The sequence below is a fragment of the Anser cygnoides genome, chromosome 36, assembly GCF_040182565.1.
Source record: "Anser cygnoides isolate HZ-2024a breed goose chromosome 36, Taihu_goose_T2T_genome, whole genome shotgun sequence".
In the NCBI taxonomy this organism is placed as follows: domain Eukaryota; kingdom Metazoa; phylum Chordata; class Aves; order Anseriformes; family Anatidae; genus Anser; species Anser cygnoides.
In genome coordinates, this window is record NC_089908.1 from 1549150 (window position 1) to 1572731 (window position 23582).

At 44.5% G+C, this 23582-nt stretch overlaps 1 protein-coding gene across 5 annotated transcripts in view; it reads right to left on the reverse strand.

The window, feature by feature from the left end:
• LOC125179635 (ubiquitin-associated protein 2-like) overlaps positions 1-23582 on the reverse strand; it is a 127887-nt gene that overhangs the window by 75285 nt on the left and 29020 nt on the right. For all 5 annotated transcript variants that reach the window (XM_066986939.1, XM_066986935.1, XM_066986938.1 and 2 more), the window contains exons 3-6: positions 22418-22495; positions 20701-20811; positions 3038-3191; positions 1221-1298 (exon numbers count right to left, since the gene is read on the reverse strand). In XM_066986939.1, the coding sequence (XP_066843040.1) occupies positions 1221-1298; positions 3038-3191; positions 20701-20811; positions 22418-22495 (421 nt within the window). The remainder of the gene's footprint in view (positions 1-1220; positions 1299-3037; positions 3192-20700; positions 20812-22417; positions 22496-23582) is intronic.

The following is a 23582-nucleotide window of genomic DNA, read 5'->3' on the forward strand; positions in this document are numbered from 1 at the left end:
GCTTGAGACATACAACATTCATCTGGAGAGCGACAGAGTTGACAATGAACACAATGAATTGCTCGTAAAACAAATCAAAAAATTGAACTTGAAATTAACCTTTAAGTTTCACCCAACAACTTAAAAAAAATCCTACCTTTGTATTCACAACTTGTATAAAGAATTATTTTATAAAGCAAACACTTAAAGCCTTAAGTTCCACCTATAATACTATATACCACACCCTCCCCTGCAAAGCACTCTCTGAACAAGCCATTTCATGCCTGCTGATTACATGCACAACCAAGTCACAACCCTCTGGAAGATACATGTCTTTGCATCTTTCCACTCCTTCAAGATACAGATTTGGAGACAATGAAGTTGGATGTGCCAGTCATTGAATGCCTCGTTACTGGATATTCCAAAGAGAAGAGTCCTTTTTTGAAGGTAGGAATGTTTTTCCACAACTTGGACATTACTTACTATGGTAGCCCTGCTGTGCACTTCATCAGTTTAATACCCATCTCCCAATACAATCCCAGGTTACCCATTTCCCTTCCTCTTGCTTCAAGAAAAACAAGCTTCTTTCCACTCAAACCCATGAAAATCCAAACAAACTATGCATCCCTTGATTCCGCATCAAGTCCATTGTCAACATCTTCCCCATCTCTTTTACAGGATGCACAATTCTACCTGTGACTCCACAGTGCTCTTTCCACAGCTCTCCTCATCAACAACTTCATGCCAAAACTTCTCTCACCAAAAAGCCTCTAAGTTGGCTAATGCTCTCTGACTGGGTACTGAAAGCAGAAGACAAACCTAACAACAGGATCCACCCCAAAGAAATGGGGCAAGCACACAACAAATCCCTCCCAAGAGCTCCACAGATGGAATCTTGTGCTCTCCTGCTACCAATGTACATCTTGAGGAGCCCAGTGCACTCCGAATAATGGTGGCCTGGAAGTTGATCTGGGAAAACAGCTCTCGATAGCCAGAGCACACCAGCCTACCACACAAAAAATTGCAAAAATAATTGATATAAATCACCTTTAAGTCACTCTAAGACCAAACGATGAGAAGGGCTATGGGGGATGGCAAGTACCTAAATTAAAAGTGGCTGAAGTGCTTATGGAATCAAAGGATAACCAAATGCTTAAGTTTTTAAGTAAACACATGGGGGGGGGGATTCCATTTCAGGAAATGAAATCAGGGCCAGTCCCACAACAATGCCACCATCTCACCTCTCCCACGGCCACGTTTTCCACGGTCTGAAGGCTTGTCTCCTTGACTGTTGTCCACTCCATTCTCTTCATCTCTACCTGTGGAGAGAAGACAGCTTAACAGAAAATTTAGAGACTCATACATAAGACAATATAGCCATCTGCTTAAATTGAATCCTTTGAAAAGGAAAGATAAGATTTTCAGAGTGGTACGGTCAAGATATCTCAGTCACCCCTCTTCTTCGCAGGCCTAGCCACAAGCAAGTTGCTTACTTGGAATTTGACAGTTAGAAAGGAAAATGTCTATTAAGAGGGAAACATATCAGACACTTATTTTTTGAAGAAGTGCAGCGCTTTGCAGCCTACACTATTAAATTAATTATAGTCTCACTTCTCTGAATAGGGAAGAAACGAACTGCCTCATACTTCACTTTCTTGTGAATGTGTTAGTTGGCAACAGTGGAAGAATAAGGGATAACCAAGAACACCAAATCTCCTGTCTGCCAGTGTCACATCCCTACACAAAAAGGAGAATTTAACTCTCCTCTGTATATAAATCACAGGATGATGGTGACAGAAGGCTAGGTGTTTGAAAAGCACTACAACTTCTATTTTGTGGGAAACTGCTGAGTAGATATTCTGAAAGATGGCTGGCTCCCTGAAGAAAAAAGATGACTTCCACTTAAAACACTGCTGAGTATTTTGTATTGCACAGTTTGTCCTAATAGCAGCAACAAAACCATTAACACATGCATAAAAAGGTGGGAAGAAAACACAAGATCTGGTAACCATCTGAAAATCTTTAGTATCAGTTTAGGAAAGAAACAAGCAGCATCTGGTTCTGGCAAAAATCTTGCCTCTCACTTTCATTTTTGATGTTACTCTATTCCACAGAGCTTCTCAATGCTTTCAATGGCACAATATTTTAATAAATTCCAATAATTAATTAGAAAAGTTGGCGAATGTTGTAAATATTTTTCCTGCTTCTAAGGGAAAAGGATTGTGTTTTTTTTCATCTCTCTCCATTCTCTGCTCATTTATCAGTGCTGTTGATGGCTCTTATAGGCAATACATGTAGCTTAGACATTGCTAATAAAACTTAGAAGAAAAAAGCTATGTGAATCCAATGGCAATTTAATGTGTTTGAGGACTTGTTAATGTTAGGTCAGAGGTTGGACTAGGTGATCCTGGAGGTCTCTTCCAACCTGGATGATACTGTGATACTACCTACTTTGGAAAATATTAGTCCTCTTTTGCACAAGGTCCTATTGCACCTGTATAAACTGTAGCTTTTTTTTTTTTTTTTTATAAATGTTTTAGTTCACAAAGCACTTTCTCCGTTGTAGTAACTCACCTGTGGCTGGCTTATGTCAGTAATACATGCTAGAGATTAATAATGATCCCAGTCTTTTCATTCCCCTTATGAGAAGATGAGAACATCTTCAGGTTCTCCCACTCATAAAAGGAGATGGAGTCAAAGCTAGATATTTTTTTTCATTAAAAGAAACAAAGTATATCAGCTGTGCAGTGAAATACCTGCTCTCAGTCTTACAAAGACTCAATTATAAAACTGAAATAAAAGAACAGTAAGCACGAGATCAATTAATCAAAAAAAAGGACAGAAACTTAAATTTAGTTCTCTGAAAAATACAAGCACAGACCATCCCAAAACTAAGTCATGTAGAGAAATCAAGCATACCTGTCATGTAAACAAGTTATAACCACTTAGGCACGGAACTATACCTCTGACATTTTTATTCCATTAAGCATTTGCTCTCAACCAGTTTCACCTGCAAGAAAAGTGCCTGAAGCTTTTAAAAATGAACCCCTGTACGTACACTCTCGGCAACGGTTGCCTCCTCTTCCCCTTCTGTTGGAACTTCCCCGTCCATGACTCACTTCTCTGTCCCCTCGTTTTTCTCTGTTTTCTTTGTTTTCTGAACTTTCTTTTCCAAGGTTTTTCTTCTTTCCCCCTACAGTCTCCCAAGAAGTCTATTTGGATAGAATAGAATTAGATATAAAAGTCAAAAAGAAAGAGGCTTCTCTGTACACTACTGCCTCTCACCCCTCCAGGTCATGGGAAAAAACAGGTATTTGTATAATATCACATCAGTAAATACCTACCAGAAACTACACTGACAGAAGTGGAAAACCAGGCTGTATTTTTTGGGAAAAGATAGGAAAGAAACAAGTTATAGAAGCTGAACTTTCTTATGAAGTGTGAGAACACCAAATATTTCCAGCTATATGTTAATTATATCAATTTCATATATAGATTTTAACCAGTCCAAAGAAGCCTAAATAAGACCGCAACACAGAAAAAAACAGAGCAACATTTTCCCTTTTAACTACCTCCATAAATCTAACAAGGGACCATGCACAGAGTGTGGTATAACTGCCTAAAGCAACTAGGAAAATAAAACTAACATTCACATTTTAAAGAAAATGTACAGCACTGAAGAGGCTTTCAGGGTAGGGCGTAGCTGCATTACCTGAGCGTTCCCTAGGCTTCCAACCTTAGATGCTATCACAGTGGGGGAACCTGGTGTGCTGACTCTAAGGAACAGTACGGAGCGTAGAGTGGAGTGGAGACACCACGGCTAGGCTCTGTGACCAGGTGGGGACTCGATTGTTCTTGTGCACACCGAGACCGATAAGCCGCACTTTTTGCTACCCTGAGCCAATGACCTGTTATGTTTTGACAAATGCTGTACTCCAGTGAACTTTTGCTCATTATAATATCCTCATAATACTAAAACACACCTCCATCCCAAAAGCTACCTGCCTCCAAGGTGCGACCACCCCTCACTGAGCACATGCTCTGAATTTCTCGGAGCCTATACCTTTAACCAGAGATGGGAAAACTTTTCACCAATCATAACTAAGATATGCTTGACTAGAGTCACTCAAGCTCCACCTAAAAAATAGAAAATAACATAAATTGGCTTAAGAGAGAGGGGATGTTAGGGGAAGATACCATCACGAGGGAATACACCATCCCGAGGACCTCCTGAATCCTGGGATCAGTCAACGGGCTGAGCCCCTCTTCCCCCCCCCCCCCTTGGGACACCTTTGGGTGAGATTTGAACACTTGGTTATCACAGAATCACAGAATTGTAGGGGTTGGAAGGGACCTCGAAAGATCATGGGGTCCAACCCCCCTGCCAAAGCAGGTTCCTTAGAGCAGGCTGCCCAGGTAGGCGTCCAGACGGGCCTTGAATATCTCCAGAGAAGGAGACTCCACAACCTCCCTGGGCAGCCTGTTCCAGTGCTCCGTCACCCTCACCGTGAAGAAGTTCTTTCTCATGTTGGTGCGGAACTTCCTGTGCTCCATCTTGTGGCCATTGCCCCTTGTCCTGTCCCCACAAACCACTGAAAAGAGGTTGGCCAAATCCCTCTGTCTCCCACACCTCAGGTATTTATACACATTGATGAGATCCCCTCTCAGTCTTCTTTTCTCCAGGCTGAACAGACCCAGGTCTCTCAGCCTTTCCTCATAGGGAAGATGCTCCAGGCCCCGTATCATCTTTCTGGCCCTCCGCTGGACTCCTTCCAGCAGATCCCTGTCTTTTTTGTACCGGGGAGCCCAGAACTGGACACAGTACTCCAGGTGAGGCCTGACCAGGGCAGAGTAGAGGGGGAGGATCACCTCCCTTGACCTGCTGGCCGAGCTCCTTTTAACGCACGCCAGGATCCCATTGGCCCTCTTGGCCATGAGGGCACACTGCTGGCTCATGGCCAACCTGTCGTCCACCAGGACCCCCAGGTCCTTCTCCTCAGAGCTCCTCTCCAGCAGGTCGTCCCCCAGCCTGTACTGATACGTCCGGTCGTTCCTTCCCAGGTGCAGGACTCTACGCTTGCTCTTGTTAAACCTCATTTGGTTTCTTCCTGCTCAGCTCTCCAGCCCGCCCAGGTCTCGCTGAATGGCAGCACAGCCTTCTGGCGTGTCAGCCACTCCTCCCAGCTTTGTGTCATCGGCGTACTTGCTGAGGGCAGACACTATTCCCTCATCAAGGTCATCGATGAAGATGTTGAACAAGACCGGACCCAGCACCGACCCCTGGGGAACGCCGCTAGTCACAGGTTTCCAGCCGGACTCTGCACCACCATTCACCACCCTCTGAGCTCGGCCAGTCAGCCAGTTCTCAACCCACCTTACTCTCCACTCCTCTATCCCACACTTTCTCAGCTTTGCTAGCAGGATGTCATGGGAGACAGTATCAAAAGCCTTGCTAAAGTCAAGGTAGATGACAACCATTGCTCACTGTTATACTGTTTGTCTCCGCGGAAACTTAGAAGTCTCTATAGAGTCTTTATGCCTTTTAACGCGTTAATTTCCAGGCTGCACACCTGTGTATTTCATGCATGCTAACTTGCTTTTGCAGACAGTAACTATCGCCGGCAATCCAAAGAACCTGTGTCCCTGTTGCTGTAATAAATTGCACTTAACTGCGTTGTTCCTAGCCGTGATAGTTCTCATTGAACGCGACTAGAGTAAGGGCGGTTATACGTTATTGGTGAATCCGTGACCGTGGTAGTTCAGTGCTAAGTGCGGTTATACGTTGTTGGTGAATCTGTGATTTTGATTGTAATAGTTCAGTATCCTGAATCTGACCGGACCCACAACGGTTAATCAGCTACACCCCTTGATGCGACACAGAGCTATCTTTTCTCACAAGGAAATGAAAAAAAATAATCTTCCAACCATCATTGAACAAGCGACTGATGAGAAGTAGTACATGGTCTAAGGAAAAAAATTACCCAGACATACTAGAGCTCAAGCACCAAAAGACAGAATGGCAGACTAAGAACGTGAGAAAACTGGGGCCATAAGACAAAATATCCACTAACAGCTCATCGCATAGAGCAAAATTCAAGAAACATTATGTCAAACAAGACAAAGGACTGTGGGAAACGAAGTTGTGTTTTTGCAATAGAAGGTGTTTTTGCAGTGGAAAATTCCACTAACCTTGCATATTCAAAAGTGATTGTGCAGCATAGCAGGGGGGAGTATGTTAAGCAGGTAAGGGGAAGGTCCCACTGTCCTAAAACAATAAGGATAGCTAAGAAAAAAAGGATGAGCAGTATGAAATCAGTAAAAACAAAATTCACAGGCCCTCTAGTCATGAGAGAAGGAAAAAAAAGGAAAAGGGGAAATTAACGGTTGGTCAAATCAAATTGTACATATATAGTATAGAGGAGCGTCGAGTAGGTTGTGAACCTGTAGTACTCAGCCAATGAGGAAACAGGAGAGAAATCAGGTGTCAGGTAATAGGGAATAAAAGGATATGATAAACTTTTACTGTGTGCTCCTGCTTGCAGGATGCCCGCCCTTGCAATCGCAAATAAAATAACTTCACAGAAGATCCTGTCTGAAGAAAATTATCTGAGATTTTTCTCACAATTTGGGGGCTTGTCCGGGATCTTGTCGCCTACCGAAGAGTTCTTGCCACCACAGACAGGAAGGTGCACCCTCTGATTTCAGCGGTCCCATTGGGGGTGGTGGGTACGGCCAGCAAAGGACTGAGACTGTTAATCTGAAGACAGGCTCTGCGAAGCACTGGGGAGAAGGGAGGCCACCACAGACACACGGATTACTGCTGATAACCTGGACCGGGAAGCCGTGCATGGACCGAGGTAAAGGAAAATTTACCATATATCGCCTTGGGTTGAGTTCGGGGAGACTTGTGTAGATTGTGAATGAGATGCACTTATAGTGCGAAGCAAGTGTGGAGTTCCAATCTGCGGTTCTGTAGTCCCACAAGGGGTGTGGCCGGAGACGGACGAAGCAAAAGAGAGACGAGTGAAAGAGAGTCTCGGGGGTTTGGGCCCTTAGGTGTACGGTACCCCGAGCACGGTGAAGTGAGGTGCTCGGCAGTACACCCCACCTCTGTCCTAATCCTAGGTGAAGGCGTGTGGTACCCTGTGGGTGGTAAAGTCCACAGCATCATGTCAGGAAGGGATGGGGATTAAGGGTTCCAAGAGTCAGCAGGGTGGGGATGGAGACCCTGGGACTGTGCCTAAAGATAGTCCTTTGGGGAGAATGATAAGGATTTGGACAAACAACCCAAAAACTAGGGAAAAAGATTTAAAAAAAATGGATATTGTGTAATTGCCTGGCCTAAAAAGCCAATAAAAAGAACTTCAGTATTTTGGCCAAAATATGGGTCTGATGAAAATTCAAGGCTTTGAATTGTAAATATGTAAACGATAAGACTCCTTTTTCAGAGGAGGAATCAAGTTATGCTCCCTATAATCCTAATATTGCACCGGAAGCAGCAGCAGCTGCTCCAGGAGGAGAGACAGGGACTGCAATTGAAGCTGTCCCTGGAGAAGGAACACACTCTAGGCTCTGGTAAAAATTAGAACAATGTAGAAGAGAGACTGAGTTTTGCCTTCCCTGATACTAATAGTACTAACACTGTGTATCCTCTTAGGTGAACTCCCCCCACTCCTTACCAGCAGAGAGGTTAGGAGCTTTAGCTTAAACTTAAGTTTTTTTGTTGTTTTTTTTTTTTTTTAAGAAACAAAGTCTTTAATTGAGGACCCTATAGAACTAGCAGAACAGTCAAATCTGTTTCTAAGGCCTAATGTGTATTCCAGGGGGATGGGGAATGTCAATCTTGAGAATGTTATTCACTGGAGAAGAATCTTTAGGAGGGGAACGGCAGGCAAGCAAAACTACCTGTGTTGCAGCCTAAATCCAAGCAGGGACAGGCTTTGAGAAGATGATTTAAGTGTGGCCAGGCCAGCCACTTCAAATAGGAATATCCGGAGTGGAAGAAGGAGGAGAGATGGCTGTTATAAATTCAGAATAGGGGAGTCAGGGCTTCTCAGAAAGCTAGTTCCCTGATAAATGAAACAGTGTACCTCAAGGGCTCCTCAAGTGTACCTCAGTGGGGATCACTCTACAATTATCGTTACAAGCAAAACAGACTTAGCATAGGAAGATTAATGAAATTTATTACCTATTGCTGACGGGCTGGAGCAGTGAGAAACAGAGAAACAAGCTGGGGGCACCTTCCCCCATCCACTCTCTTCCACCTCTTCCCTGCTCTGGGTGGTGGTGGGGGGGGGGGGGGGGGGGGAGCGGGAGTGGGGGCTGCTGTCAGTCTGTGGTGCTTCGTTTCCACTGCTCCTTCACGGTCACTCTCCCCCCTGTTTTGGTGTGGGGTGCCGACCTTCCTGGGCTGTTCCTGAATGGGCTGCAGCGTGGAGATGTGCTCTGCTGTGGTACACCGTAGGCTGTGGGGGTCTGCCTTCCCCACCAGGGGCCTCTCTGTGGGCCGCGGGGGGGCTTCGGCTCCGGCACCTGGAGCACCTCTGCACTGCACTCCCCCTCCTCTGCACTGACCTTGGTGTCTGCAGGGAGGTTTCTCACTCCTCACTCTCCCAGCTGCTGTTGTGCAGCAGTTTTTTTCCTTTTCTTGGGTGTGCTCTCACAGAGGCACAAACTGCATTGCTCGGGGCTTGGCTCTGGGCCGTGGTGGGCCCCTTTGGGGCCGGCTGAAACTGGCCCTTATCTAACATGGGGCAGCTGCTGGAATCTTCTCACAGGGGCTACCACCGCAGCACTCTCTGCTACCAGAACCTTGCCATGTGAACCCAATACACTGGGGCAGCTAGGTCATTACTGGTCTGTAAAGTATCAGGGCTTAAATTAACTAATGAAACCCTAAATGTGATGGGGGTAGAAGGGGCTGGGATAACAGTGCCACTTTTTGGGGACACCAAGCTGAGACTAAGGGGATAAAATGATCTCTGGGCAATTATTGTATGTACCCAAGGCAGGGACTAACTTGTTGGGAAGGGATTTGATGATGAAATTGGGCATTCAAATAGTAAATTGTTAGACTGGAATAACAGTGGTATTAATGGAGTGCTCTCAGGCCCTGAGAGCAAAGATATATTCACCTCTGACTGGAAAGACTCTGAAATGGGGCGGAAGCAACAATACATATGGACAGTTTTACCTCAGGGGTTTACAGGGCCACCAATTTATTTGGGCAAGTTCTAGAACAGATTTTGGAGCAATTCCAACCTCCAGAGGAGGTGTTACTGTTACAATATGTGGATGATCTTTTATTGTCAGGACAGGAGAAAACAGTTGTGAAGGAAGCCACTAACAAGCTATTCAACTTTCTGGGAAAGCAGGGCTTGAAAGGACTGGAAAATAAATTAAAACTTGTAGAAAGAGAAGTCAAGTATTTAGGGCATCTAGTGTCTGAGGGGGAATGAAGAATAAATCCAGAGGGGATTCAGGGAATTGTTGAGCTACCCCTACCCAAAACTAAAAAGAAGTAAAAGTTTTAAGAGAGAGAGGTTTTTAAGGAATGAGGAGTCACAAAGTCCAAAGGAAAACAGATCTTCCCTGAGGGAAGAGAAATGCTGAATAAAGTGCTAATGAGGCAAATATTAACTGTTTTACATCAAGAGGGTCATTGGGGAATTCAAGCAACGTGTGATGCTGTGCTATGGAAATATGTATGTGTAGGAATACATATGTACTCTGGCTGAACAAGTATGCAGGAGTTGTGTAGTATGTCAAAAGGTAAATAGGAAAATTATCTGCAGTCAGCCCAAAGGGGGGTGAGAACCAGGAATTCAATGCTTCCAAAGTGTACAGGTGGATTTTACAGAACTCCTCAGAGTAGGTAGATGTAAATACTTATTAGTCTTGGTCGATCATTTGTCAGGGTGGGTGGAAGCTTTCCCTTCAGTACCTGCTACTGCGAACATAGTAACTAAAGTAATTCTAGAACAAATAACTCCCAGGTATGGAATTGTTGAAAATATTGACTCTGATCAAGGAAATCACTTTGTCAGAAATATTGCAAGGGCTAATGTGGACTCTAGGAATTAAGTGGAAATTTCACACTCCTTGGCTTCCTTCCTCTTCTGGAAGGGTGGAGAGGATCAGACAGTAAGCAGCAATTGACTAAGTTCTGGAAACTCAGCTTCCCCAAACAAAGTGCTTACCTTTGGCACTTCTCCGAATTCAAACTGCACCAAGAAAAGATGTGGGAGTTTCACCATATGAAATATTATTTGGATTGCTGTACATGGACAAAGGGAATGGATTATCTCAGTTTGAGACAAAAGACGCTTTTCTTAAGAACTATATACTCGGGCTGTCGTCCTCTTTGTCCTCTCTCAGGACCTGTGGATCATTAGCTCAAACCCCACCCTTGGAAGCCCTGATCTATCTATTCCGAGCAGGAGATTGTGTTTTGATGCGAACATGGAGAGAATCAAAGCTGCAACCTCAGTGGGACGGATTCTTCCAGGTGCTCCTGACTACTGAGATGACAGTAAGAACGGCTGAGAAAGGGTGGACTCATTCCTGGGTAAAAGCATCAGTTAATCCTGATACCAGAGAGACTGCATTAACAAAGACTTTTAAGGTTAAAACTGTTGAAATTATCTATTGTAAACCTTTAACTTCTCCTTAGAGGAATTCTTAATGAATTAATGAGTAAAAGGGATTGAATTACACAGAACTGGAGTGTTTCCAGGGAACACTCCCTGGAAGTGGGAGAAAGGGGGGTATTCAATCCCCACCAGAAGAATCCTTATTAGTTTGTGTACGAACACTGTACAAGGTACAAACAGATCTCAGCTTTAATATAAAAATCCAACCCCGAAATAAATTCAGGGATAATATGAGCTCCATATGAATATCTGTAGGAGTTGAAAACAAAATGACTAAAACACTTGCTAAGTATAGCACAGCAACTCATTATGCAATTACATGGTTAGTCTATTGAGCCATAGTTGCAAAGCAAAGAAGAAAGGTACTATTTGTAAACCATTAAGATGGGAGATGCTTTTAGTATCTCCACCTCTAGGAGCTTATAGTCTGGATAAGGTATTCAAGCAGGAAAATTGCATATGCAGATAAGGTGCTGTCAACTGTGGAGCACTAGATAAAGCCCATGGCTTCACAACAGGCAACTATATGAAAAAAAGGTTGACTATCAGTAATTTGGGTCCTGTGATCTCTTCTCAATTCACACAACAGCAGCTCAGAAACCCTCTCAAGGTAGCCAGTGACCAGCTAATCCCATCTGCCTAGAATTAAAAAACCTAACATTACCGAACAAGCAGGTAGCAAAGCAGTTTGCAAGTATAAACTCAGTGTTTTAGTGTCTTGTTTGAGAGATTAAGTACTAAAAGAATGGTTACTCATTTTTTGTAGTGGTATAGGTTAGAAAAAAGCTGAAGTCACTTTTCAATTTCATATCTGGTATTAAAGACTACACTGCCATAAGACAACTTAGATAAAGCACAGATGGTGCTGATTAGAAGTACAAAACTACTTGTTTGAGCAATGCTATGTTACTTGTTTAACTGAAAACTTGGTCTCCTCCAGTAACTATCACATGGCTTCACATGCCACAGCCTGTGTAACTGCATTGCACACTAAGACCCTCCAAGAGTTTCAGAGATACTTTAAAGGAAAATAAATAACTGCACTGACAACTTAAGAACCAAATCTAGATGGTTCAGAATACACTACATTGCTAATGGGTATGGTGCCAAGCGATCTTCAATTGTTTTAAGAAATCTCCAAAAACGGATGATTCTGCAAATCTTCAATAAAAGACTGTAGTAAAGCTTTATACAACCTAAGTATCAGTAAAAAGAACTATGAAAGCATCAGACCCATGCTTTATCGTAAGTAAGATTTTCAGACAACCACAAGGATTTCAGGATTTGTGAAGTTGTTTATTACTATTCATACATGGAAAAAATCAATATACTTTGGAAGAACACTGAGAAGCTGGGTATAGCACTATCTCTGGGCATGGGTATGCATCATAGACCAAAGCTGCCTGCCTTTTTAAAATACAATTACAGCTGAGGATGCGAAATTACAGTTGCGGACTTGACCCTTGAAAATACGTACCTTCTTGCTGCCCTGATCTTGGAGTGCAGGGAGGAAAGGAATCTGAAGTGTTCCCCCTTTAATCTACCTTCCAAAGTTTTAGAAACTAAAATATGTGTTGTGGCTTAACCCGGCTGGCAGCTAAACACCACACAGCCGTTCGTTCACCCTCCCCCCTCCCTCTCTGGGATGGGGGAGAGAAACGGGAAAGTGAAGCCGGTGAGTTGAGATAAAGACAGTTTATTAAGACAGGAATATAATAATAACAATAATAATAATAATAGTGATAATGATAATAGTATTAATAATAATAATGTGTAAGAAAACAAGTGATGCACAACGCAATTGCTCACCACCCGCTGACCGATGCCCAGCCTATCCCCGAGCAGCCGGCCCCCCACCCCAGCCAGCCACCCCTATATATTGTTTAGCATGACGTCAGATGGTATGGAATACCCCTTTGGGCAGTTTGGGTCAGCTGTCCTGGGTCTGTCCCCTCCCAGCTCCTGCTGCACCCCCAGCCTGCTCGCTGGCAGGACAGAGCGAGAAGCCGAAAAGTCCTTGGCCTGGTGTAAGCACTGCTCTGCAACAATTAAAACATCAGCATGTTATCAGCGCTCTTCTCATCCTAATCCAAAACATAGCACCCTACCAGCTACTAGGAGGGAAAATTAACTCTGTCCTAACTGGAACCAGGACAGATATCCACCCCTTATTTCATACCATTTATGTCATGCTCAGGTTACACTCTTTCCAATACCTTGTAATTAATCACCATTTTCATCTATGATACATAGCAATCATGGTAGTGATGACATACAGTATTATATAATAATTAACATACTACAATTCAACTCATGGGCTATTCTCACCCAGTATCAAATCCCCTTGAGGTACACACCGGACCTCCCCATTCTTTTGCATCACCCACCAAGTGCATCCAGGTCCCTGAGCAAAAGCAATTCCACGAATGGGTTTGCCTTTTCCTGAGGCAGGAGTAGCCCAGACTGTTTTACCCAGCATGTTTCTTACATGCACTACAGGAACTTTATCCCCTTCTACAGTGCGTAAGAGTTTTGTTTGGGCAGGTCCAGCTCGGTTGGCAGATCCCCTAGTATTGACTAACCAGGTGGCCTTTGCCAAATGTGTATCCCAATTTTTGAATGTCCCAGCACCCATTGCTTTCAGTGTAGTCTTCAACAGTCCATTGTATCGCTCAACTTTCCCGGAGGCTGGTGCATGATAGGGGATGTGATACACCCACTCAATGCCATGTTCCTTGGCCCAAGTGTCTATAAGGTTGTTTCGGAAATGAGTCCCGTTGTCTGACTCAATTCTCTCTGGGGTGCCATGTCGCCATAGGACTTGCTTTTCAAGGCCCAGGATAGTGTTCCGGGCGGTGGCATGGGGCACAGGATATGTTTCCAGCCATGCGGTGGTTGCTTCCACCATTGTAAGTACGTGGCGCTTGCCGTTGCGGGTTTGAGGGAGTGTGATGTAAGCAATCTGCCAGGCCGCTCCATATTTATATTTCAGCCATCGTCCTCCATACCAAAGAGGCTTTGACTGTTTGGCTTGCTTGATTGCAGCACATGTTTCACAATCATGAATAACCTGTGCTATAGTGTCCATGGTCAGGTCCACCCCTCGATCATGAGCCCATCTGTAGGTTGCATCTCTACCTTGATGGCCTGAGGTGTCATGGGCCCATCGGGCTATAAATAATTCACCTTTATGTTGCCATTCCAGGTCCACCTGAGCCACTTCAATCTTAGCAGCCTGATCCACCTGCTGGTTGTTTTGATGTTCTTCAGTAGCCCGATTCTTGGGCACATGAGCATCTACATGGCGTACCTTTACAACCAGGTTCTCTACCCGGGCAGCAATATCTTGCCACAATGCCGCAGCCCAGATGGGCTTGCCCCTGCGCTGCCAGTTGTTCTGCTTCCATTGCTGTAACCACCCCCACAGGGCATTTGCTACCATCCATGAATCAGTATAGAGATAGAGAACTGGCCACTTTTCTCGTTCAGCAATATCTAAAGCCAGCTGAATGGCTTTCACTTCTGCAAACTGACTCGATTCACCTTCTCCCTCAGCAGCTTCTGCAACTCGTCGTGTAGGACTCCATACAGCAGCTTTCCATCTCCGATGCTTTCCCACAATACGACAGGACCCATCAGTGAACAAGGCATATTTCTTCTCATTTTCCGGTAGCTTGTTGTACAGTGGGGCTTCTTCATCAGAGGAGGAGGTGGTCCGTGCTGATATCCCAAAGTATTTGCCTTCTGGCCAGTCCATAATCACCTCCAAGATTCCTGGGCGACTGGGGTTTCCTATTCGAGCCCGCTGAGTAATCAGTGCAACCCACTTGCTCCATGTAGCATCAGTTGCATGATGTGTAGAGGGGACCCTTCCTTTGAACATCCAGCCTAGTACCGGCAGTCGGGGTGCCAGGAGGAGCTGCGCTTCAGTACCGACCACTTCCGAAGCAGATCGAACTCCTTCATATGCTGCCAATATCTCCTTTTCAGTTGGAGTATAGCGGGCCTCAGATCCTCTGTATCCCCGACTCCAAAACCCCAGGGGTCGACCTCGAGTTTCCCCAGGTTCTTTCTGCCAGAGGCTCCAGGTGGGACCATTCTCTCCGGCTGCGGTGTAGAGCACATTCTTTACATCTGGTCCTGTTCGGACTGGCCCGAGGGCTACTGCATGAACTATTTCCTGCTTAATTTGTTCAAAGGCTTGTCGTTGCTCAGGGCCCCATTCAAAAGCATTCTTCTTACGGGTTACTTGGTAGAGCGGGTTTACAATCAGACTGTAATTTGGAATATGCATTCTCCAAAACCCCACGACACCTAGGAAAGTTTGTGTTTCTTTTTTGCTAGTTGGTGGAGACATAGCTGTTATTTTGTTGATCACACCCATTGGGATTTGACGACGTCCATCTTGCCATTTAATTCCTAAAAACTGGATCTCTCGTGCAGGTCCTTTAACTTTATTCTGTTTTATGGCAAAACCAGCCTTCAGAAGGATTTGGACTATTTTCTTCCCTTTCTCGAAAACTTCCTCTGCAGTGTCACCCCACACAATGATGTCATCGATGTACTGCAGGTGTTCAGGAGCTTCCCCCTGCTCCAGCGCAGACTGGATCAGTCCATGGCAAATGGTAGGGCTGTGTTTCCACCCCTGGGGCAGCCGATTCCAGGTGTGTTGGACACCCCTCCAAGTGAAAGCAAACTGCGGCCTGCACTCTGCTGCCAAAGGGATGGAGAAAAATGCATTAGCGATATCAATTGTGGCATACCACTTGGCCTCCTTTGATTCCAGTTCATACTGGAGTTCTAGCATGTCCGGCACTGCAGCACTCAGTGGTGGCGTGACTTCGTTCAGGCCACGATAGTCCACTGTTAGTCTCCACTCACCATTAGACTTTCGCACTGGCCATAGGGGACTATTAAAAGGTGAATGAGTCTTGCTGATCACTCCTTGGCTCTCCAGTTGACGAATTACCTTATGGATGGGACTCAGGGAGTCTCGGTTGGTGCGATATTGCCGCCGGTGCACAGTTGTGGTAGCGATCGGCACTTGCTGTTCTTCAACCCTCAGCAACCCCACAACAGAAGGGTCCTCTGAGAGACCAGGCAAGGTAGACAACTGTTTAATGTCCTCTGTCTCCAAGGCAGCTATGCCAAAAGCCCAGCGGAACCCTTTTGGGTCCTTGAAATATCCTCTCCTGAGATAGTCTATGCCAAGGATGCACGGAGCATCCGGGCCAGTCACAATACGGTGCTTTTGCCACTCATTACCGGTTAGACTCACTTCAGCCTCCAATACAGTTAACTGCTGGGATCCCCCCATCACACCATAAATACAGATGGGCTCTGGCCCTTTATAGCTTGATGGCATTAGAGTACATTGTGCACCGGTGTCTACCAAAGCCTTATACTTCTGTGCGTCTGACGTGCCAGGCCATCGAATCCACACAGTCCAATAAACTCGATTGTCCCTTTCCTCCCCCTGGCTGGAGGCAGGGCCCCTCTAGTCCTGGTCAGAATCTTCGTTTCTGTGTCTAAAGGACTGCCTGCTGGAAGTTGGATCAGCAAAATTTTCAGAGAACCCCTTTTTCCCGATTGTTTTCTTTTGCAACTCACGTACCCGTGCCTCTAGGGTCGCAGTAGATTTTCCATCCCATTTTCTCATGTCCTCTCCATGGTCACGTAGGTAAAACCACAGGGTGGCGCGGTGTGTGTGCCCACCATATTGTCTTCCTTGCATAGATGAACGTTTACCCCTAATAGCTGAGACACTGGTTTGTACAGGTGGGGAGGAAAATAATCTCTCTTCAAGTTGGTGGATCTTTTCAGAAAGTTTCTCCAAAGTATTCTCTTTTAGCTGGTGGACACTGGTTCGTTCAGGTGAAGGGGAAGATAATCTTTCTTCAAGTTGGTGGATCTTTTCAGAAAGTTTCTCCACAGCTGAGACACACGCCTGTAGGGAAGAGGAGAGATTTCCTTCGTACTGCCGGAGTATTTTAGTCACTTCATTCACTGGGGGATTCTCCTCCGCTTTCCAGGCTAGTATTGCCAATGAGCTGGCATATGATGATGGTGCACTCCGTACAAACTTCCGCCACATGGGTCGTGTACACCGGACTTCATCTGGATCTGCGGATGTTTGTGCGTCGTCTAGGTCCTTATAAATTACTTCCTGTACGGCCAATTCCCTCAGGTACTGAATTCCCTTCTCCATGGTGGTCCATTTGCCTGGTAGACATACAAGTTCTTCCTTGAAGGGATACCTTTCCTGCACAGCTGACAGGAGACGCCTCCAGAGGCTGCGAGATCGTGCTCCATCTCCAATTGCTTTGTCAATGCATGCATCCCTAGCAAGGGATCCCAGCCGCCTGGCTTCCCTGCCCTCTAATTCCACATAATTGGCTCCCGTGTCCCAGCACCGGAGCAGCCAGGTGACAAGCTGCTCACCTATACAGCGACCAAAATCTTTTCGCACATCTCGTAGCTCACGCTGGTATAGAGTCCGGGTAGTTACTGTTGATTTTTCGACATCCCCATCCTCATCTTCAGTCTCCTGCACCTTTGATGGCCCAGCCTCGTCTTCACTATGCCCAGACTTAGCAGAAGACTGTCTGCGTTCTAAACGACCTGAGCCTCTATACCATTTTTTCACCTTGTCTACAGGGGCAACTTGCACTGCTACAGCTCGTTTCTCTGACCCAGCCACAGGGTCTGCCACAGGGGTTGGAATACCCTCTGCGGGGTCAACTTGCACTGCTACAGCTCGTTTCTCTGACCCAGCCACAGGAGCAGGAGCGGCTGCAGGAGCTGGAGCTGGAGCGGCTGCAGGGTCTGTCGCTAGGTTGCTAGTAGCATCAATTGCAGCTCGATAGGCATAGGCCAGAGCCCAGCACGCTACAGTGATTTGTGTCACTTTGGAACTGCCAGAGTCATGACACCTTTTTTTCAAGCATTCTGCCAGCTTTTTAGGATTTTGCAGTTGTTCAGGGGTGAATGTCCAAAACACTGGAGGTGCACGCTGCTCTAGAAACCTGCCCATATCCTCCCACACTCCCTGCCACTCGCAACTATCCCGCCTCAAGACAGATCTCCGGATGAGATTCCTAAGTAGTTGTTTAACCCTCAACAAAACCTGAAGCGCATTCAGGAGACATAACAACAAGAGCAGGCTGGTCTGAGTATCCCAAGGATATTCAACATCTCGGAGAACCACCGTAACTAGCTCGGGGGATAAGAGGGTGGTGGTGAAGGAGAAAGGGAGAGTGAACAGGTAGGGAAACATGTCTTCCCCTGTCCCCTTCACAGATTGGCTCCCTAACGAAAACAGGCAATAGGTGTAATTGCTAATAGTTTCCGAGATATGGGTTCCAAAGTATAGAGTCGACGTCAGTGCTGAGTACAAATACCAGGTTAAAGTTGTGACCAGATATTTCATCATTTCATAAGCCATTGTTACACCGCACAGTACCATAACAATCTTAAACCAGGGCCCGGAAAGGATAAACAGTGCAACAGGGAGCACATACAGAAAGTAACGCACTATAAAACTCAATTTGGAATACAGGTACAGCAGACTGGAGATTAAGGCAATCAACATCGTGACTAGCAACTATTAAGCAGGTCCAATACTTATACCAATTTTAGTTTAACACACTCTGGTCAAATCTGTCGATATCTCAACCCTTCGAGCCCCACGTTGGGCGCCAAAAGGACTGTTGTGGTTTAACCCGGCTGGCAGCTAAACACCACACAGCCGTTCGCTCACCCTCCCCCCTCCCTCTCTGGGATGGGGGAGAGAAACGGGAAAGTGAAGCCTGTGGGCTGAGATAAAGACAGTTTATTAAGACAGGAATATAATAATAACAATAATAATAATAATAGTGATAATGATAATAGTATTAACAATAATAATGTGTAAGAAAACAAGTGATGCACAATGCAATTGCTCACCACCCGCTGACCGATGCCCAGCCTATCCCCGAGCAGCCGGCCCCCCACCCCAGCCAGCCACCCCTATATATTGTTTAGCATGACGTCAGATGGTATGGAATACCCCTTTGGCCAGTTTGGGTCAGCTGTCCTGGGTCTGTCCCCTCCCAGCTCCTGCTGCACCCCCAGCCTGCTCGCTGGCAGGACAGAGCGAGAAGCCGAAAAGTCCTTGGCCTGGTGTAAACACTGCTCTGCAACAATTAAAACATCAGCATGTTATCAGCGCTCTTCTCATCCTAATCCAAAACATAGCACCCTACCAGCTACTAGGAGGGAAAATTAACTCTGTCCTAACTGGAACCAGGACAATATGGTTGGGCATAAAATGGCTCTTACTCCTGTAGCAAGCTAAACAAACAGAAGTCTTCGGCAAAGAAGCATGCCCTTCTCTACTCTCCTCCAAAGCCAGACTGTCACAACAGTTGCAACTGAAAAATCTTCATAGAGAGAGTACAAAGCCTTAAGGATCACACCCTTAAAAAAAAAAATCTGGCAGAGTACTAAAGAAATTATAAATAGACTCCATAGCTATCACTCCCTGCACTTCTAATTCCCCAAATTGGATAGATACATATTCTTCCAAATGATGTAAAAAAATAAAAATAAAAAAATACGTAGTGCATCAAAGCCAAGTGAAGCTAGAAACAGATTCAGGAATCTGCATTCAGAACAAGTATCACCTCTGCTTCCAACTTTATACCAAATACATGGTAAAGCTCTTTTGAAGGAAAATGGCCTCACAACAAACCCTTCAAGTTGGAGATCCACACTTCCATAAGCAATATGTGCCTTCACACACTGATGTAGACCCTTCTAATTAATATTTTCCTCCTCCCTTGTTCAGCCCTTCATGTTCTCTGTATTTGAGTTGCATTTTCTATAGTGAGAACGATGGGTTCAGAGGGACTTGCCAACATAACAGAACATGGATGTGTTGCCTCATTGACAGATGAGTTCAGAAAGTTTCTTCCATGTCATGATCACTTATAACAGTCTGCTAAGGTAAGAAAGCTTTTGACATTCTTCTTCAACCAGAAAACTATTTTGAACTAGAAAATGACAAATACAAGTACAAGACAACACAAAAATGAATAGCACATTACCAAGATACATTTAATCAAGGTGAGATGCTCTCTTCTCCTACCAACTTACCCACACACTCAGCATTACACACTTTTATGCTTTAGATGATCTCAACTCTTACAAATAAAAATGGAATAAAAATAAAGTTCCCTTGGTTAGAATGATATGTGGCCTAGATTTAGGGCGTAGGGGGTTCGTTTCCTCATTAACACTAAGCAACAGAACACATCCTGATAAATCACAGGAAGTACTACTGAACATTTGACAGTAAAGTAAGCAAGTCCATGTTTCTTTCTCAATTTATGAGAGAGAATCTAGTTGACTGTCTCAGATAAGCTGTTAGAAGTCCCTCCAGCAAAAACTTCAACCACGATTTCCTGAAAACTCTTGGGATAAAAAACATGCTATGCAACTCTAACATTGTTCCTATATACACAGTTCAGTTTTCTCTTTCAGTTTCTCCGTAAAGTAAGGCTAACGAGCAACAGTGAAAAAAGCAACTACTTTCTGTATTCTCTTCTGCCACTATTAGCTTTCAATGCATCTTTCAGATATGGAACACTCCTCCAACCTCAATACTTGCATACCTACAACAGTTATGTGACTTCAAGTATCTGCCTCCCTTTTTAGGTTTACAAAGATTTCCCTTTGTGACAAGCACAGTATCACCTCAGGTCTCATGATTGTGGCACTACAGAGTAACTACAAACAGGTCAGCAGAACACAGGACAGTGCCCCACTGAGCTCTGCTGCAGAGAAAGTAGTAGCACATATATAAAAGATGGAGAACTCTACAGGAGACCAGCAGAACACCCACAACATTTTCAAGTTTCAGCCTTTACGCACAAGATAGAGAAGCTGCCCTGGTCCCCATTTCCTCCAGAGGAATTTCAGTGGAGACATGGAAAATCAATTTCTTGAATATGACTTTCCCAATCATTTTCTCAAAGTAAATAGCTACAACAAGAAATAAGAGCGGTTTAATAGAGAGGTAAAACCTTACCGTGTCTGAACTTCCTTCCAGCAATATGTTGATAGCTCTGTTCACATCCCCATTACAGTCATGTAATGCCACTATGCACTCATCCTGGTTTTTCCCCGTCACTTCCATAAGCTGGCAGTAAAAGTCACACATTAAAATATCCAAAGTATCATCATAAAGTAAGAGTTAATACCACCACAGATTCTAAGCAAGTATGCAGCTACTGTGTCAGAGCAATCTAAAATCCTAAATAAAGGTATCTACATTTCACAGATCTGCTTAGGGTTCAGGTAAGAGGCAGGATGAAACACAAGTTTAAATAGTAATCAAGAAAGCACCCTCTTGCACTTTTTTCCTTGATGCTTGCAAGCAAATGCTGTCACCCCATAGATACCTGTGTATGAGGGTAAAGACACCAGAAATCAGGACAGCTCCATTATCTCCCCCCTTTATCTCACTGTGTGAGTACAGCCATAAACTGTGGTGGAAAACAAATCCACCTGGAAAAACATCCAGACTGAGAAAAAGGTTAACTTCTCCAGTCAGCTCGGCTCCTTCAATCCGTTGTAGCATAAGACCACACAAACAGGCTATGTGATGACTGCTTAAGGAGAGCTAGTACTGAGCTATGCTTTATGGGCCTGCAGTACACAACCTGAAGAGTGAGGAATGGATATTAACAACCTGTCATGGGGTATAAAGTACCTCCACACAGGAAAAAAAAACAAGCTAGAAATATATATGCACATGTGAAATATTGTACATTTCCTAAGCAGAATTTAACTCTTATCATTCTTCCAATCAGCAGAGCTAGAGGCACTATTGATCAAGGTCCCTTTACTTCAGGACATACAGGACTTCACTTCCAGTACGGCAACAAAACAAGTTTATAAACAAGAACAAAAAGCAGTTAACAGTGACTGAGAGGTTTTACAAAGGGAAGGAAATTGAGAAATCTGCCCCTCTGCTGCATCAACGCGTTCACAATAACTCTTCTCTCTGAGTACGTTCCTACATTCTACATGAGTTGTGACACACTCAGTAAGATAAAAACACCAATACCCTGAGCAGACCAGGTAGCTGAATCCTCAGTACTGCTTGAATTAACAATCTCAGCTCTAACAGCATAATGGAAGCCTGAAAAAAAATATATATATATATATATATATCCAAAGCTCAGCATGGTAGAGGAAACGGTGTGAGATTTTGTTTTCACAGTGTAATTCTACCATTTTCATATACGGATTCGGGAGGTCAGATTAAAAAAAAAACAACTACACAACACACACCGCTTCAATTCACCTTTAAGCTTTGATTAGATTTTTACTTTTCCTGAAAAACGGCTGTTTTAGCAAACTCAGTTTACACAGGTGACAAATTTTTCCCCTGTGCATGGACATGCAGGCAAGCTGAATTCACTCTTTATTCTAAAGATCATTAGGACCATACTAGAGATAGAGTCTGCAAGAGACATCAGCACAGATGAATTTTGGCTGAACGGCTCATCTACAAAGGATAATGCACCAGTATGACTACACAGCCAGAGCTATATTACCACACAATGTCTTATAAACAGAATTTTAACAGTGTAATAAAAGCACCTTTTCCTAGTCAAACTTATGTAATTCCAAAAAATATTTCATCCAAATCAGAAACAGCCACTCTAACTCCAAAATGTAAGCCAGCCTAGAGACACCTTAGTGCGGGGCATAAGAAGTTTGTGCCATAAGAAACATACTTGTTTCACTTTATCTTCAAAATCTGCATCGTTCTTATCGTAGATCATCTGAGCGAGGCGAATCTGTTCTGCTGTTGCCTGAAAAAAATGCAAACATCCAATAAAGTTCACAGAAAGTAACAATATTCTTTTTACAAGTATCTCCTGGTGTCACTATCTTCTCCACCGTTTCTCAAAGAGAAACGACACAACAAGCACAGAGGTGCTACAGGGAAGGGATTAACACTTGCTCTTCTATATTCATTTTACATTAAAAAGAAGTTTACTGGAACAGAAACAATTTCAACACTTGGCTTTGATGCTTAAACCACAGTTACGGGCCATTACATAGATAACTATACAATAAAATTAAATTTACTATGGAAGCCTATGTTTTGATATTTTACTCCTACTTTTATTTAGCAACTATCACTCCAAAGTTAGTTTTATCATAAAAAACAGTAACAGTATTTTTCTAAATTAACCCCATCTGCAATGATGCCCACTCACATCACCTTCCGTAACTCTCCCAAGAACGTGACCATAGATTTATGAGCACCTAAAAGACGACAGGATTGCACCTCAGGACTCTGCCTGTGAACAGCTGCACTAATACTCATCTCTGAAAATTAGTAAAGGATCTTGCTATTTATATTTGTGTAGTGGGTTTATGTGGCAAGGTTTTGGTAGCAGGGGGCCATAGGGGTGGCTTCTGTGAAAAGGATCTAGAAGCTGCCCCATGTTTGGTAAGGGCCCCACTGCTGACCAGAGCTGAGCCAATAAGCGATGGTGTTTGCGCCTCTGTGAGAGCATATTTAAGAATGGGAAAATTAAAAAAAAACCTGCTACACAGCAGCTGGGAGAGAGAGAGGAGTGAGGAACAGCCTTGCAGGTGCCAAAGTCAGTGAAGAAGGAGGAGGAGAGGTGCTCCAGGCGCCAGAGCAGAAGTCCCCTGCGGCCTGTGGTGAGGACCATGGTGAGGCAGGCTGTCCCCCTGCAGCCCATGGAGTACCGCGGTGGAGCAGGGTTCCACGCTGCAGCCCGTGGAGAGGAGCCCATGCAGGAGCAGGTGACCTGGCAGGAGCTGCTGCCTGTGGGGGACCCAGGTTGGAGCAGTTTGCTCCTGATGGATGGACCCCATGGTACGGACCCATATCTGGAGCAGTTCTTGAAGAGCTGCTGCCTG